Source organism: Sciurus carolinensis, chromosome 2 (assembly GCF_902686445.1).
Source record: "Sciurus carolinensis chromosome 2, mSciCar1.2, whole genome shotgun sequence".
NCBI classification, from domain to species: domain Eukaryota; kingdom Metazoa; phylum Chordata; class Mammalia; order Rodentia; family Sciuridae; genus Sciurus; species Sciurus carolinensis.
Window position 1 is genome coordinate 185534763 of NC_062214.1, and position 15344 is coordinate 185550106.

At 37.2% G+C, this 15344-nt stretch overlaps 1 protein-coding gene across 2 annotated transcripts in view; it reads left to right on the plus strand.

Moving 5' to 3' along the window:
- Spata7 (spermatogenesis associated 7) overlaps positions 1-15344 on the plus strand; it is a 41122-nt gene that overhangs the window by 20352 nt on the left and 5426 nt on the right. For both annotated transcript variants that reach the window (XM_047541139.1, XM_047541138.1), the window contains 4 exons: positions 179-645; positions 1696-1762; positions 10597-10712; positions 12034-12087. In XM_047541139.1, coding sequence (XP_047397095.1) covers positions 179-645; positions 1696-1762; positions 10597-10712; positions 12034-12087 — 704 coding nt within the window. The remainder of the gene's footprint in view (positions 1-178; positions 646-1695; positions 1763-10596; positions 10713-12033; positions 12088-15344) is intronic.

Genomic DNA, 15344 nt, shown 5'->3' on the forward strand with positions numbered 1-15344 from the left:
TGTGTGCAAAGCTCTGGGTTCGATCCCCAGGACGGGAAAAAAAAAGAGGCAGCAGGTGTAAACTGTACCACTGTTCAAAAGTTTGTGTGAAGAATAAATGAGTTATATGTGTAAATTAATCTGAAATCCCCAATTTTGTGAATTTCCAATGCAGTTGATGACTATCAAATGTTCTTAGCCCTCAGGGGAACCGCAAGACCAGGATGTGTTAATAGAAGAAGTGAATGGATGTCCATCCTTTGAACAGTCACTCGTACCTTCAGAGAGACTACACCTAAGTCTGCCTAAGTCTGATAAAATCCTCATGAGTGGTGTTGAAAACTCCAGTTCCTCCCCATCCAGCATGGACTATGTAGCCTCCAGCCCCAGGAAACCATGCTCCGGAAACGTGCATGGCAGAAGGCCCAGGAGCACGTTCCCAAATTCTCACCGCTTTCAGTTAGTCATTTCAAAGGCACCCAGTAGGGATCTTTTGGATAAACATTCTGAACTCTTTTCTAACAAACAATTGCCATTCACGCCACGCACTTTAAAAACAGAAGCAAAATCCTTCCTGTCACAGTATCGATATTATACACCTGCCAAAAGAAAAAAGAATTTTACAGAACAGCGGATGGAAGCTGAAACCCAGACTGAATTGAGCAGGTATGACACGTCAGCAGCGTAAGTCCAGGAAATTAACTGAAAATAAATTAACAAAGCATTATTTCTTATTATCTATTGTGTGCCTTATGTGCCAGACTTAAGGTCTGGTGATACCATTTAGATGTAATGAGGTTAATGTGACTCTTCCTTTTCTATATATCATTAGATCTATCAGAATCATTGTTAAAAAAAAAAAAAACGCTGTTAATATTGTCAGGTTTCTTATAAATATGAATGTTACAATTTTAATTTAACTTTTCACACAGTTCTAGGACTTTTATATGCTTTTAATTATACTTTCAGAAAATCCTTAAAATTTATGTCATCAGACAGCATTTGGGTACATGTGCGCATTGATTTATGTTAAAAGTGGCAAAACAGTGGCTAGCAGAGGGCATAAAAGCAAACCCTTTTTGCAGCTATCCCTGTGCATATACTCAATTTTGTGAGGCCACAACATCCCAGGATAATTTAGGCAATTGGGATAATGTCTGGAAATTAAGTATAATTTGCCTCAGTAATGGTTTTACATACAGTAGTGCCTGATAAATACTCATTAAAAATTTGCCAAATGATTAGAGAAACAAACAAATCTTATAATATTAAACAGTTTGATATTAGGGTATTTTAGAAAATAAAAAGCTGACTAGTATTCTTTCATTAATATATAAATAAGGAGGTATAGTAATATCAGATGAGTCTATATATATTTAATAAAAATTAAGAAATTGGGGAGAACCAAAGGAAGTAAGTGTATTATGTCTTTTTTATGATTATGTTTATGAATGTTTTAATGATAATAGTCCCCATTTTAATTGCCCCCTTATATAGTTAGCTGAAATCTAGCTGCTATTCAAAAAGTGGGGGGAGTATATGTAATCCAGACCCTAAACCATATCTATCTTCTGGTTATATCATTAGAAATTACACATTTTATAAGAATAGATAAGTGGATCTCATTCTCTTATGTTTATTTTGTATAGATAGTAAAGCCTGTTATAGTGCTTATACTTTAAAAGAGTAATAATTATTTCTTTTTAAATATTACAGCTTTAATTCTGATTTTGATATAATTGAGACTAAGAACTTGGCAGATTCAAAAGTGAACACAAAGCAGGTAATAAATATGAGATCTTTTTGCATTGCCACATTTGAATTGCAGTTGCTTTAATCTCTCTATATATAAATTATTTGGACTATGAAGAATAATCTCTTGGTGACACTTTTATATAATATATCCAAAATATAAAAGGTTTGCCTATTTACAGTCCCTCTGAATGGCCAGATTGGTCCTGCCAAATCCAGGAAATCATTTGTTATTAGCATCTAGATGGTTGGTTGTCTGACTGTATGAGATAGATGAATAAAATACACTTAAGTATTGTTTTCAAAAAAGCAGACTTGGACTACTAAAGGTTATAGTGCTTGTACTTTAAAAGAATAATATAATCATTTCTTTTTAAATGCAGAAGCTATTTGACTTTTTATGACTATTTTTTAAAGAATTGCCACTGATGACATTGTTGGAAATCATGCATTTTATAAGAATTAATGGATAGCATCCTCTTACATTTACCTTTACTTTTCTTTTTTTTTAATTTTTTTATCTTTATTTTTAATTTTTTAATTTTTTAATTTTTTATTTTTTTATTGTAAACATGGGATACATGTTGTTTCTCTGGTTTTACATGGCGTAAAGGCATACCATTTGTGTAATCATAAATTTACATAGGGTAATGTTGTTTGATTCATTCTGTTATTTTTTCCCTTCCCCCCCACCCCTCTCACCCCTCTTTTCCCTCTATATAGTCCTTCCTTCCTCCATTCTTGCCCCCCTCCCTAACCCTAACTCTAACCCTAACACTAACCCCTCCCACCCCCCATTATGTGTCATCATCCACTTATTAGCGATATCATTCGTCCTTTGGTTTTTTGAGATTGGCTTATCTCACTTAGCATGATATTCTCCAGTTTCATCCATTTGCCTGCAAATGCCATAATTTTATCATTCTTTATGGCTGAGTAATATTCCATTGTATATATATATATATACCACAGTTTCTTTATCCATTCATCAATTGAAGGACATCTAGGTTGGTTCCACAATCTGGCTATTGTGAACTGAGCAGCTATGAACATTGGTGTGGCTGTATCTCTGTAATATGCTGATTTTAAGTCCTTTGGGTATAGGCCAAGGAGTGGCATAGCTGGGTCAAATGGTGGTTCCATTCCAAGTTTTCTAAGGAGTCTCCACACTGCTTTCCAGAGTGGCTGCACTAATTTGCAGCCCCACCAGCAATGTATGAGTGTACCTTTCTCCCCACATCCTCGCCAACACCTGTTGTTGCTTGTATTCTTGATAATCGCCATTCTAATTGGGGTGAGATGGAATCTTAGGGTGGTTTTGATTTGCCTTTCTCTTATTACTAGAGATGTTGAACATTTTTCCATATGTTTGTTGATTGCTTGTAGATCTTCTTCTGTGAAGTGTCTATTCATTTCCTTAGCCCATTTGTCGATTGGATTATTTGCATTCTTGGTGTAGAGTTTTTTGAGTTCTTTATAGATTCTGGAGATTAGTGCTCTATCTTTAGTATGATTGGCAAAGATTTTCTCCCACTCTGTAGGCTCTTTCTTTGCATTGCTGATAGTTTCCTTTGCTGAGAGAAAGCTTTTTAGTTTGAATCTATCCCAGTTATTGATTCTTGCTTTTATTTCTTGTGCTATGGGAGTCCTGTTGAGGAAGTCTGGTCCTAAGCCGACATGTTGAAGCTCTGGACCTACTTTTTCTTCTATAAGATGCAAGGTCTCTGGTCTGCTTCCGAGGTCCTTAATCCATTTTGAGTTAGTTTCGTGCATGGTGAGAGATATGGGTTTAGTTTCATTCTGTTGCATATGGATTTCCAGTTTTCCCAGCACCATTTGTTGAAGAGGCTATCTTTTCTCCATTGCATATTTTTGGCCCCTTTGTCTAGTATGAGAAAATTTATTTATTTGGGTTTGTGTCCGTGTCCTCTATGCTGTACCATTGATCCACCTTTCTATTTTGGTACCAATACCATGCTGTTTTTGTTACTATTGCTTTGTAGTAGAGTTGAAGATCTGGTATTGCGATACCCCCTGCTTCACTCTTTCTGCCAAGGATTGCTTTAGCTATTCTGGGTTTGTTATTCTTCCAGATGAATTTCATAATTGCTTGCTCTATTTCTGTAAGGTACATCATTGGGATTTTAATTGGAATTGCATTGAATCTATATAGCACTTTTGGTAGTATGGCCATTTTGACAATATGAATTCTTCCTATCCAAGAACATGGGAGATCTTTCCATCTTCTAAGGTTTTCTTGAATTTCTTTCTTTAGTGTTCTGTAGTTCTCATTGTAGAGGTCTTTCACCTCTTTTGTGAGATTGATTCCCAAGTATTTTATTTTTTTCGATGCTATTGTGAATGGGGTAATTTTCCTAATTTCTCTTTCTGAAGATTCATCACTTATGTATAAAAATGCATTAGATTTATGTGCATTGATCTTATATCCTGCTACTTTACTGAATTCACTTATGAGATCTAAAAGTTTTCTGGTGGAATTTTCTGGTTCCTCTAAGTATATAATCATATCATCAGCAAATAGGGATAGTTTGAGTTCTTCTTTTCCTATTCGTATCCCTTTAATTTCTTTGGTCTGTCTAATTGCTCTGTCTAGAGTTTCAAGGACGATATTGAAAAGAAGTGGTGAAAGAGGGCATCCCTGCCTTGTTCCAGTTTTAAGGGGGAATGCTTTCAGTTTTTCACCATTTAGAATGATATTAGCCATGGGCTTAGCATAGATGGCCTTTACAATGTTAAGGAACGTTCCCACTATCCCTATTTTTTCTAGTGTTTTGAGCATGAAGGGGTGCTGTATTTTATCAAATGCTTTTTCTGCATCTATTGAAATAATCATGTGATTCTTGACTTTAAGTCTATTGATATGGTGAATTACATTTATTGATTTCCTGATGTTGAACCAACCTTGCATCCCTGGGATGAAACCCACTTGATCATGGTGCATGATCTTTTTAATATGTTTTTGTATGTGATTTGCTAAAATTTTGTTTAAAATTTTTGCGTCGATGTTCATTAAGGACATTGGTCTGAAATTTTCTTTCCTCGATGTGTCTCTGTCTGGTTTAGGTATCAGGGTAATATTGGCTTCATGGAATGAGTTTGGGAGGGTTCCCTCCTCTTCTATGGAATACTTTGAGGAGTATTGGAATGAGCTCTTCTTTAAAGGTTTTGTAGAACTCGGCTGAGAACCCATCTGGTCCTGGACTTTTCTTTGTTGGTAGGCTATTGATGACTTCTTCTATTTCATTACTTGAAATTGGTCTATTTAAATTGTGTATGTCCTCCTCGTTCAGTTTAGGCAATTCATATGTCTCTAGAAACCTGTTGATGTCTTCGAAATTTTCTATTTTGTTGGAGTATAGATTTTCAAAAAAGCTTCTAATTATTTTTTGTATTTCAGTCGTGTCCGTTGTGATATTTCCTTGTTCATTCCGAATTTTAGTGATTTGGGTTTTCTCTCGTCTTCTCTTTGTTAGTGTGGCTAAAGGTTTATCAATTTTGTTTATTTTTTCGAAGAACCAACTATTTATTTTGTCAATTTTTTGTATTGTTTCTTTTGTTTCAATTTCGTTGATTTCAGCTCTGAGTTTAACTATTTCCTGTCTTCTACTACTTTTGGTGTTGGTCTGTTCTTCTTTTTCTAGGGCTTTGAGCTGTAGTGTTAGGTCGTTTATTTGTTGAGTTTTACTTCTTTATTAAATGCGCTCCATGAAATAAATTTTCCTCTAAGTACTGCTTTCATAGTGTCCCAGAGATTTTGATATGATGTTTCTTTGTTCTCATTGACCTCTAAGAATTTTTTAATTTCCTTCCTAATATCTTCTGTTATCCATTCATCATATAATAGCATGTTGTTTAATCTCCAGGTGTTGGAGTAGTTTCTGTTTTTTACTCTTTCATTTATTTCTAACTTCAATCCATTATGATCTGATAGAATACAAGATAGTGTCTCTATCTTCTTGTATTTGCTAACATTAGCTTTGTGGCATAATATATGGTCTATTTTATAGAAGGTGTCGCGTCCCCTGCCCGCAGAGAAACACGAAACCGGATCAGGGCAAGTTCTTTATTTTCCGCAGTCTGCTTCTTCTGGCTGGCCAGCAGCCGCGGGCCGCTCTTGCAAGCGCCTTACATTACATACAACAACCAATCAGCTTATAGATCACGAGGGGAAAGCATGGACAGTAATGGAGCACAATAGTGTGGATATAGCAATCATGCAGTGTCCACGAGGACCCATGGCCAATCACATTAACTTCCTCAAAATACGCCACTTGTTGGCAGAGAGTATTAGTCTGCTGGAGGTACCTGGTTTTGTTCTCAGCACTTCCTTGGCACCTTGCCAGGCGCCATCTTGGCCACGCCGAAGGGCTGGGGGCCTGCAGTACCCCGACAAGAAGGATCCATGTGCTGCTGAGAAGAAAGTGTATTCGCTCTTGGTTGGATGGTATATTCTATAAATGTCTGTTAAGTCTAAATTATTGATTGTGTTATTGAGATCTATGGTTTCTTTGTTCAATTTTTGTTTGGAAGATCTGTCCAGTGGTGAGAGAGGCGTGTTAAAATCACCTAGTATTATTGTGTTATGGTCTATTTGGTTTCTAAAATTGAGAAGGATTTGTTTGACATACATGGATGAGCCACTGTTTGGGGCATAGATGTTTATGATTGTTATATCTTGCTGATTTATGCTTCCCTTAAGCAGTATGAAATGTCCTTCTTTATCCCTTCTGACTAACTTTGACTTGAAGTCCACATTATCTGAAATGAGGATGGATACTCCAGCTTTTTTGCTGAGTCCATGTGCATGGTATGTTTTTCTCCATCCTTTCAACTTTAGTCTATGGGCATCTCTTTCTATGAGGTGAGTCTCTTGCAGGCAACATATTGTTGGATCTTTCTTTTTAATCCAATCTGCGAGTCTATGTCTTTTGATTGATGAATTCAGGCCATTAACATTCAGGGTTATTATTGAGATATGATTTGTATTCCTGGTCATTTGGTTCATTTTTTAAATTTTATTTATTTATTTATTAATTTTTTTGACACAACTTGGTTCCTCCTTTATTTGACAGTTCCTTTAGGATAATTCCTCCCTTTGCTGATTTGCTTCTTTGTTTTTTATCTCTTCCTCATGGAATATTTTGCTAAGAATGTTCTGTAATGCTGGCTTTCTTTTTGTAAATTCTTTTAGCTTTTGTTTATCATGGAAAGATTTTATTTCATCATCAAATTTGAAGGTAAGTTTTGCTGGGTATAAGATTCTTGGTTGGCATCCATTTTCTTCCAGAGCTTGAAAAATGTTGTTCCAGGGCCTTCTAGCTTTTAGGGTCTGGATTGAAAAATCTCTGATATCCATGTTGGTTTCCCCCTGAATGTAATTTGGTTCTTTTCTCTCACAGCCTTTAAAATTCTGTCTTTATTTTGTATGTTAGGTATTTTCATTATAATGTGCCTTGGTGTGGGTCTGTTGTAATTTTGTGTATTTGGAGTCCTATAAGCCTCTTGAACTTGATTTTTCATTTCATTCTTCAGATTTGGGAAATTTTCTGATATTATTTCATTGAATAGATTGTTCATTCCTTTGGTTTGTTTCTCTAAGCCTTCCTCAATCCCAATAATTCTCAAATTTGGCCTTTTTATGATATCCCATAGTTCTTGCAGATTCTGTTCATGATTTCTTACCATCTTCTCTGTTTGTTCAACTTTGTTTTCAAGGTTAAATATTTTGTCTTCAATATCTGAAGTTCTGTCTTCCAGGTGTTCTATCCTATTGGTTATGCTTTCTATGGAGTTCTTAATTTGGTTTATTGTTTCCTTCGTTTCAAGGATTTCTGTTTGGTTTTTTTTCAATATCTCTAACTCTTTATTGAAATGATCTTTTGCTTCCTGTATTTGCTCTTTTAACTGCGATTGGTGCTATCATTCAATGCCTGCATTTGCTCTTTCATCTCATCATTCAATGCCTGCATTTGCTCTTTCATCTCATCGTTTGCTTCCCTGATCATTTTAATTATGTACATTCTGAACTCCCTTTCTGTCATTTCTTCTGCCATGCTGTCATTGGATTTTATTGATGTAACATCTAGATTTGTTTGGGGCATTTTCTTCCCTTGTTTTCTCATATTGTTCAGGAATCAGTGGGTCATTAAGATATTGCAGATTTCCTCTATTGACTTATAATGTCCCTGAAGATTGCTAGTATATCCCCTCTTATCCTTCAGTGGCCTGAAGTCTTGGAGGAAGTTGATAATGCGGAGCTCCACGAAGAAGCTGCCTCTCTAGGTGTGGTGACCCTCAGGTGGGGTATATTCCCTGCTAGTGGTCAGAGGTGTCTCCACTTGTTGACCAATGGTCATCCAAAGGGGAACTAGGCTGCGGGCTGAGGCAAGGCCTGTTTGTTCCTGTGTCTCTGGTTTTACCGTCCTTGTGGGAAAACCTCACCCGGCAGGGAAGACTCACCCGGTGGGGAGGTGTCACTGGTCAGTTCCCCTCCTAGAGGTTCCCCTCAATCTACAACTACCGCCTGGGCTGGTCTGTCTTCCTCTGCAACGTTCCCAGGGGCCCGGACCTATCTCCTGGGCCTGGGAGCCTCACCCTTCGCAGACGAGTCTCCTTAGGCTGCCTCTCCTCAGAGAATCTGCCTGCAGTCCTGGAATCTTCGCTCCCCCCCAAGTGTGTCTCTGTGCGGCTCTTCCACCAAAAAGCCACCTAGGTCCTGGGACCCTGCTCTGCACCTAATCGCCTGGCTATACGGCCCCTCCTCTGAGCCGCCACCTGGAGCCCTGTACAATAGCTCTGAGTCCCAGAGACCCGCCACACACCTCTTCCTCCGGACAGCCGCCCGGTGTTCCAACACAGTCACTAGGAGTCCAAGCAACTCACTGTGCGTCTCCTCCTCCCACCAACTGCCCATAGCCCTAGGCAGTCACTCCGAGTCCAAGTGACCCGCCCTGTTCCTCCTCCTCCTCGGGGTAGCCCCCCGGGCGTTCAGGAGCTGTCTCTTGGAGACCAAGTGACCCATCGCGCTCCTCCTCCAGGCAGGCCACCGGTGTTCAGGAGCGGTCGCTTTGAGTCCAAACAACTCACCACTCGCCTCCTCCTCTGGCAACCGCCTGTGGCTCTGATGCGGTCACTCCTAGACCAAGCGACCCGCCACGCTCCTCCTCTTCCTCCGGGCAACCCCCCGGTGTTCAGAAGCGGTCGCTCTGAGTCCAAACAGCTCCCCACGCTGCTCCTCCTCAGGCAGCCGCCCGGAGCCCCAGTGGTTGCTCCGAGTCCCAGCGCTGTGCTGAGCCGCCTCCTCTACAATGATCCCAGTTGTCCGTGTTTACCGCTCCAGTGGGGGGAGGGGCATCTCGCCGAACAACTCTACTACACAAAGTTCCCTGTGTTCCGGGGCTTCTGCCCCATCTGGGATGCCTCCCCAATGGGAGAGACTCACCCGGCGGCTTTGAGTTGGTCCCAAGTCTCTCACTATCTCCTCTCTTGAATCCTGCGTCCTGTGAACAGACTTCCAGGCTGCAACTCCAAGGAGATTGGGGCACCTGCGGAAACTGCAGCAAGTAGGCAGAAGTTCCGACCGACGCCTACCTTTACTTTTCTAAAACATCGTGCTCATTATTGGATTATCTGCATGTTGACTACTTAGCAATCATTTCTTTTAAAATAGCTTTAAGTCTGATTTTAAGACTACCCTTCCCCAGATTGGGGGTCTTAACCATGCATCATGCACTTGGGTCCTAACTTAAATTTATTGCTTTAAAAATGGTTTGTCTATTAAAATGTCAAACACAGAATCAGAAATACAAAAGTAATCACACTCAACTTTCCTCTTCTCTTATGAAAATACCACTGCTTGGGTATTTGAGATATGGTAGGTTTCCCTTTCAACAATTAATAGCTGTTTGACATAGGGCCCTGCCACTTAAGGCTCAAGAACAAAATACTTGTTGGATGAGAACTGAGTGTCCTTATCTAGAAAAACTAATTAATGTGCAGAATCCTTGGAAGGAGTAAGAAATGTAGATAGTGTTCCTAGCCTTGTAAGGACTTAATAAATGATAGCTGTTACTAACTTGCATTTTATGAAGAGTTAGCTCTGTAGACAAACTAAGGCAGAAGTCCATCTTTATGAAATTCTAGTCCAAATGTTCATCCTTAACCATGCAAGAAAATGGTGGTTCCGCATAGAATCAGTGACATCAGCAACTGATTTGAGGATACCAGTAAGAGTAGTAACTGATAGGTCCATATTTTAACCACACTCTCAAAATTATAAAGACACTCCAAATAAATTAGCCTTGTAAAGATTAAATCTAGTTCGATCCCCAATACCGCAAAAAAAAAAAAAAGATTAAATCTAATGGTGCAAATAAATGCTTGACTTGGTGACATAAAGGATTATGTAAAAGTAAGCTGCTGTTATCTTTGTCTGTTTATTAATATTATTGGTCATGCTTCTAGTACTGCCACTGCTTGGGTATTTGAGATATCAACGTTTGAAATGGCTATTTGAATTTTGAATAAAGGGGCTTTTTTTTTTTCAAATAAACTTGAAAGTTGCAAATTTGCTTCATTTTCTCATTATGTTTTGATTTCTTAATGTCACTTAAAATGTTGCTCATTAAAATATGAGAAATAAGTCATTTTATCTTACTTTAAATAAGTTTAAGAAAAGAAGTGCTAATTGGTTAAAGAAATTATTCTAAAACATTTTTGTCATATCAGTTACTTTTACTGGATTTTTCAGTTCATTTTCCTTGAAATTTGCTATGTTTTGTTTTATTTCTGCTTTCACATTGCACTTTTGAAGCAAATTATTTATTCTTTTTATTATATTCCCAGCCATCTAATTACATGACATATGGCACCAAAGAAGAAATAACCCCTTTACCCATCCAAGGGCATGACTTAAGATGGCACATGATTAAAGATGGTACTCTGCAACCTTCCTCACAAAGGTAACCATTTATAGGAAGATAATTTCAGCTATCTCAATCTAATTGCTCTCCTGTATAACAGACATATAGTATTTACAACATAAGTAATGTAATTATATGCTTCAGTCTATTTTGTGTTATATGATTCAGGTAGTATTACCAAGGAAATTTTACAAAGTTATGTGCTCAATAAAGGTTTCAATGAATTGATTTTGTTTATACATTAATAAAGGAAAAAGGGACACTAGCTTATATTATTTGTCATCCCTATTCATATAAAAAAGAATTGTCCCCAAGACAGTTCCTGGCAGTGCTGTTGACCAGTTTACATGGCAGTCGGACTGAAGAACCTGACCATTTGAGGAGTCTTAATTTATGATTTTGAATATCCCCGTGTGCTACTGTTGGATCTGTCCCTCCTGTGGGGGAGGCACTCTAAGGAAATACTGATCATGTTCAGTAATTGTGGAAAACTACACCTAAACAAAAATGATAGATAGCCGGTGTAGAGAACCCTTGGTCGTTTTAGCTATCAATTGCATTTCCAGTATCCAAGATTGGATATGAAATGAAGGAGGTAGAAGAAAGAGTAGATAATGTAAAAGGCAAGAATGAGGTAATATGAAGCAGAGCAGAAAGAAAATGCATGCCATCCCCTCAGGACCCTGCTTCTCAAACCTCAGGTGTTTGCTAGGAAGAACTCACCTGCTAAGGCCACAGGGAATTCATTGTTAACCCTCTCTGTCCTTAAAATTCCTAGTGCTTCAACACATAGAACTTAATATTTATAAGCTGCTCTTGAGCCAGACTGAAATGAATATAAAGAATGATTCAAATGAATATGTATCTTTTCTAATAGTTTCTATAAAAAAGAAGTAAAGTAAAATATTATAATTGAGTATACCTGAATTAAGACCTTGGAATTAATTAACGGTAATATAACAATAACGACAATTAATCATAATGACCAGCTAAACAAAAATTTCCACACGAAAATATGTTTTTAGCATTACTTATTATTAAAAATGGTCATTGTATTAGGGAAGTGCCATAGTATAGTTTTTAAAAAGATGTTGAATTTGTAACTAGATCTTCAGTTAAATATCTACCTATACTACTAGCTAACATTAATCTTGACAAGCCACTTAGCCTTTTTGATCTTTGGTGAGCTCATTAGTAAATGGGAAAAATAATACCAAACCAACATAACCAACTAGGTTTTTTTGAAGAAGATTAAATTAAATCATGGATATGAAAAGCTTTAAAAATTCCAAAGCATAGGAATACTTATTGTATGCCCACCAAAATGTTTTGCTAAAATATTTTAACTTTCTCTTTCTAGGACAGTGTGTCCGTATGCTGTGCAGCTTCCTTCAGAAAATAAAACCTACTCCAAGTAAGATCTTTTTAACCATTTCATTCTGCTTAGTGAGAATCAAGAATTAAGAATCACAGACAGCCCTCCCCAGCCCCTGTGGCACACACCTGTAATCTAAGCTACTCTGGAGGCTGAGGCAGGAGGATTGAAAATTTTGAGGCCTCCCTGGGTAATTTAATGAGACCCTATCTCAAAATGTTTCAAAAGATTTGTGGGGATGTAACTCAGTAGAAGAATGCTTCTAGGTTTAGTCTCTAGTTCCAAAAAAGAAATTAAGAATCATAGAAGCAATTATAAAATAAATCAGGATTGAACTACTAATATCTTTTACCACCTGTTTTAGATCATCAGTCATGTAAAACATGCTGAATTTGAGAAAATTCTGAGAATTTTCTGGAATAACTTTCACTTCATTTTTATCTCCAGTATAATTTTTTCCCTAAGTTGATAATAGCTACCATATTTATAAAATGGTGGTATTTTTGTACATTAAAATAATAAAGAAGAGTTTTCAAGAAATACATATTTTTAGTAGTTCAGGATTGTTCTTCATAGAGATTTCTAACTTCAGTTCTTTGCAGATTTATAATTGTAGTTCTTAATATTGTTTTAGTTAATTTACATTTTTAAGGGAAAATAATCTATTTTATAGTGGGGTTTTTTTTGTTGTTTTGTTTTGTTTTGTTTTGCGGTGCTAGGGATTGAACTCAGGACCTTGTATTTGCAAGACAAGCATTCTACCAACCGAGCTATCTCTCCAGCCCCTATTTTATAGTTTTATTTATTCCCAAGCTTGGCTGCTTTTATAAGCAAGCAAAACCCTGTGATTCAGTTTTAAAATGTGACTTTTGCGCCTGGTACTGTGGAATGTGCCTGTAATCCCAAACTAAGGAGGCTGAGGCAGAATTGCTTGAGCCTAGGACTTCGAGGTCAGGCTGGGCAACAGACCTCATCAAAAAAAAGTTCTACCAGAAAGTTTCTTGAACTCATAAACAAATTTAGCAAAGTGGCAGGATATAAAATTAACACCCATAAATTAATTACTTTCCTATACACAAATCAGCTGAAAGAGAAATCAGGAAAACTATCCCATTTACTATAGCTTCAAAAAAAAAAAAAAAACTTGGGAATCAATCTTACAAAAGAGGTGAATGACCTCTACAATGAAAACTACAGAACACTAAAGAAAGAAATTGAAGAAAACCTTAGAAGATGGAAAGATCTCCCAAGTTCTTGGATAGGCAGAATTAATATTGTCAAAATGGCCATACTACCAAAGGAACTACACAGATTCAGTGGAATTTCCTGTTCTTAGAAATAGAAAAAGCAGTCATGAAATTCATTTGGAAAAATAAAAAGACCCAGAATAGCCAAAACAATCCTTAGAGAGAAAAGTAATGCAGGAAGCATCACAATACCCAACCCTAAATTATATTTCAGAGCTATAGTAACAAAAACAACTTTGTATTGGCACAAACAGAATTGAAGAGCAATGGAGCAGAAAAGAAACCACAGAGGCACACCCACATAAATACAGTTAATATCAAAGTCGCCATAAACATACATTGCAGAAAAGATAGCCTATTCAATAAATGGTGCTGGGAAAACTGGAAATCCATATGTAGTAGATTGAAATTGAACCTATATATCTCACCCTGCACAAAATTCAACTCAGAGTGGATCAAGGACCTAGGCATTAGACCACAGACCCTGCATCTACTAGAAGAAAAAGTTGGCCCAACTCTCCATCATGTTGGCTTATGAACAGACTTAATCAGATTCCTAAAGCATAAGTAAAATCAAGAATCAATAAATGGGATGGCATCAAACTAAAAAGCTTCACAGCAAAGGAAACAATCAAGAACATAATCAGAGAGCCTACAGGAGAGAAAATCTTTTACTACTTGCATGCACCTCAGAGATTAATCTCCAGGATATACAAAGAACTGAAAAAACACCAAAAAAACCAACCTAATCAATAAATGGGCAAAGTAACTGAATGATCACTTCACAGAAGAAATATGAATGGTCAAAATTATATGAAAAAATGTTGAACATCTATAGCAATTAGAGAAATGCAAATTAAAAACTACACTGAGATTTCATCTCCCTCCAGTCAGAATGGCAATTAACAAGATATAAGCAATAATAAATGTTGGTGAGGATGTGCGGAAAAAGGTTTGCTCATACATTGCTGAGGGACTGCAAATTGGTGCAACCACTCTGGAAAGCAGTATGGAGATTTCTTAGACACTTGGAATGGAACCACCATTTGACCCAGGTATCCCACTCCTTGGCTTATACCCAAAGGACTTAAAACACCATACTGCAGTAATGCAACCACCTCAGTGTTTGTAGCAGCTTCATTCACAGTAGGCAAGCTATGGAACCAACCTAGGGTGCCCTGCAACAGATGAATGGATAAAGAAACTGAGGTACATATACACAATGGAATATTACTCATCCATAAAGAAGAACGAATTTGCTGATAAATGGATGGAATTGGAGAATATCATGCTAAGTGAAATAAGGCAGTCCCAAAAAAACCAGAGGCCAAATGTTCTCTCTGATTTTGTGGATGCTAACCCACAACAAGGTAGGGGAAGTATTGAAGTTCATTGGATTAGACAAAGGGGAATCAAAGGAAGGGATGAGGGAATGGGAATAGGAAAGACAGTAGAATGAATCAGACATAACTTTCCTGTGCTCATATATGAATACATGACCAGTATACCTCCACATCATGTACATCCACAAGAATGAGATACAAATTGGAATGGTTGCACTCCATGTATGTATGACACGTCAAAATACACTCTAGTGTCATGGATATCTAAAAACAAAACAAAAGAGTAACTTTTGATACAGCATTTTAATCTATTATCTGATTTTCTTATTCTTCCCCTTATATTTGCTTATTCCATAATTATTTTTATACTTGCTATTTTTCTTTTAATTCACTAATTTCAGCTAATTAAAATCAACTTATAATAGTGTTCTCATTTCCATATAAAGCTTCTAAAATGTAGTTAATCTCATAAGATAGTATAATAAAGAAATGTCTAAGTAATTAAAAATTACTGTTGCATTGATGTTCACAAATTTGCCATTAGATTTTTTTCTATTCTTCGAACATTTTGAGAACATAACAAATTTTTCTTCTCAGTAAATTTCCCAATCTTAATACAAGTTGCTTCCTCTGAGCAAAAGAGGACTTCATAGTTAAAGCTCCTGCTTCTCTGAACAGCTTCCCCTTCCCTCCTACAAGGGCGATG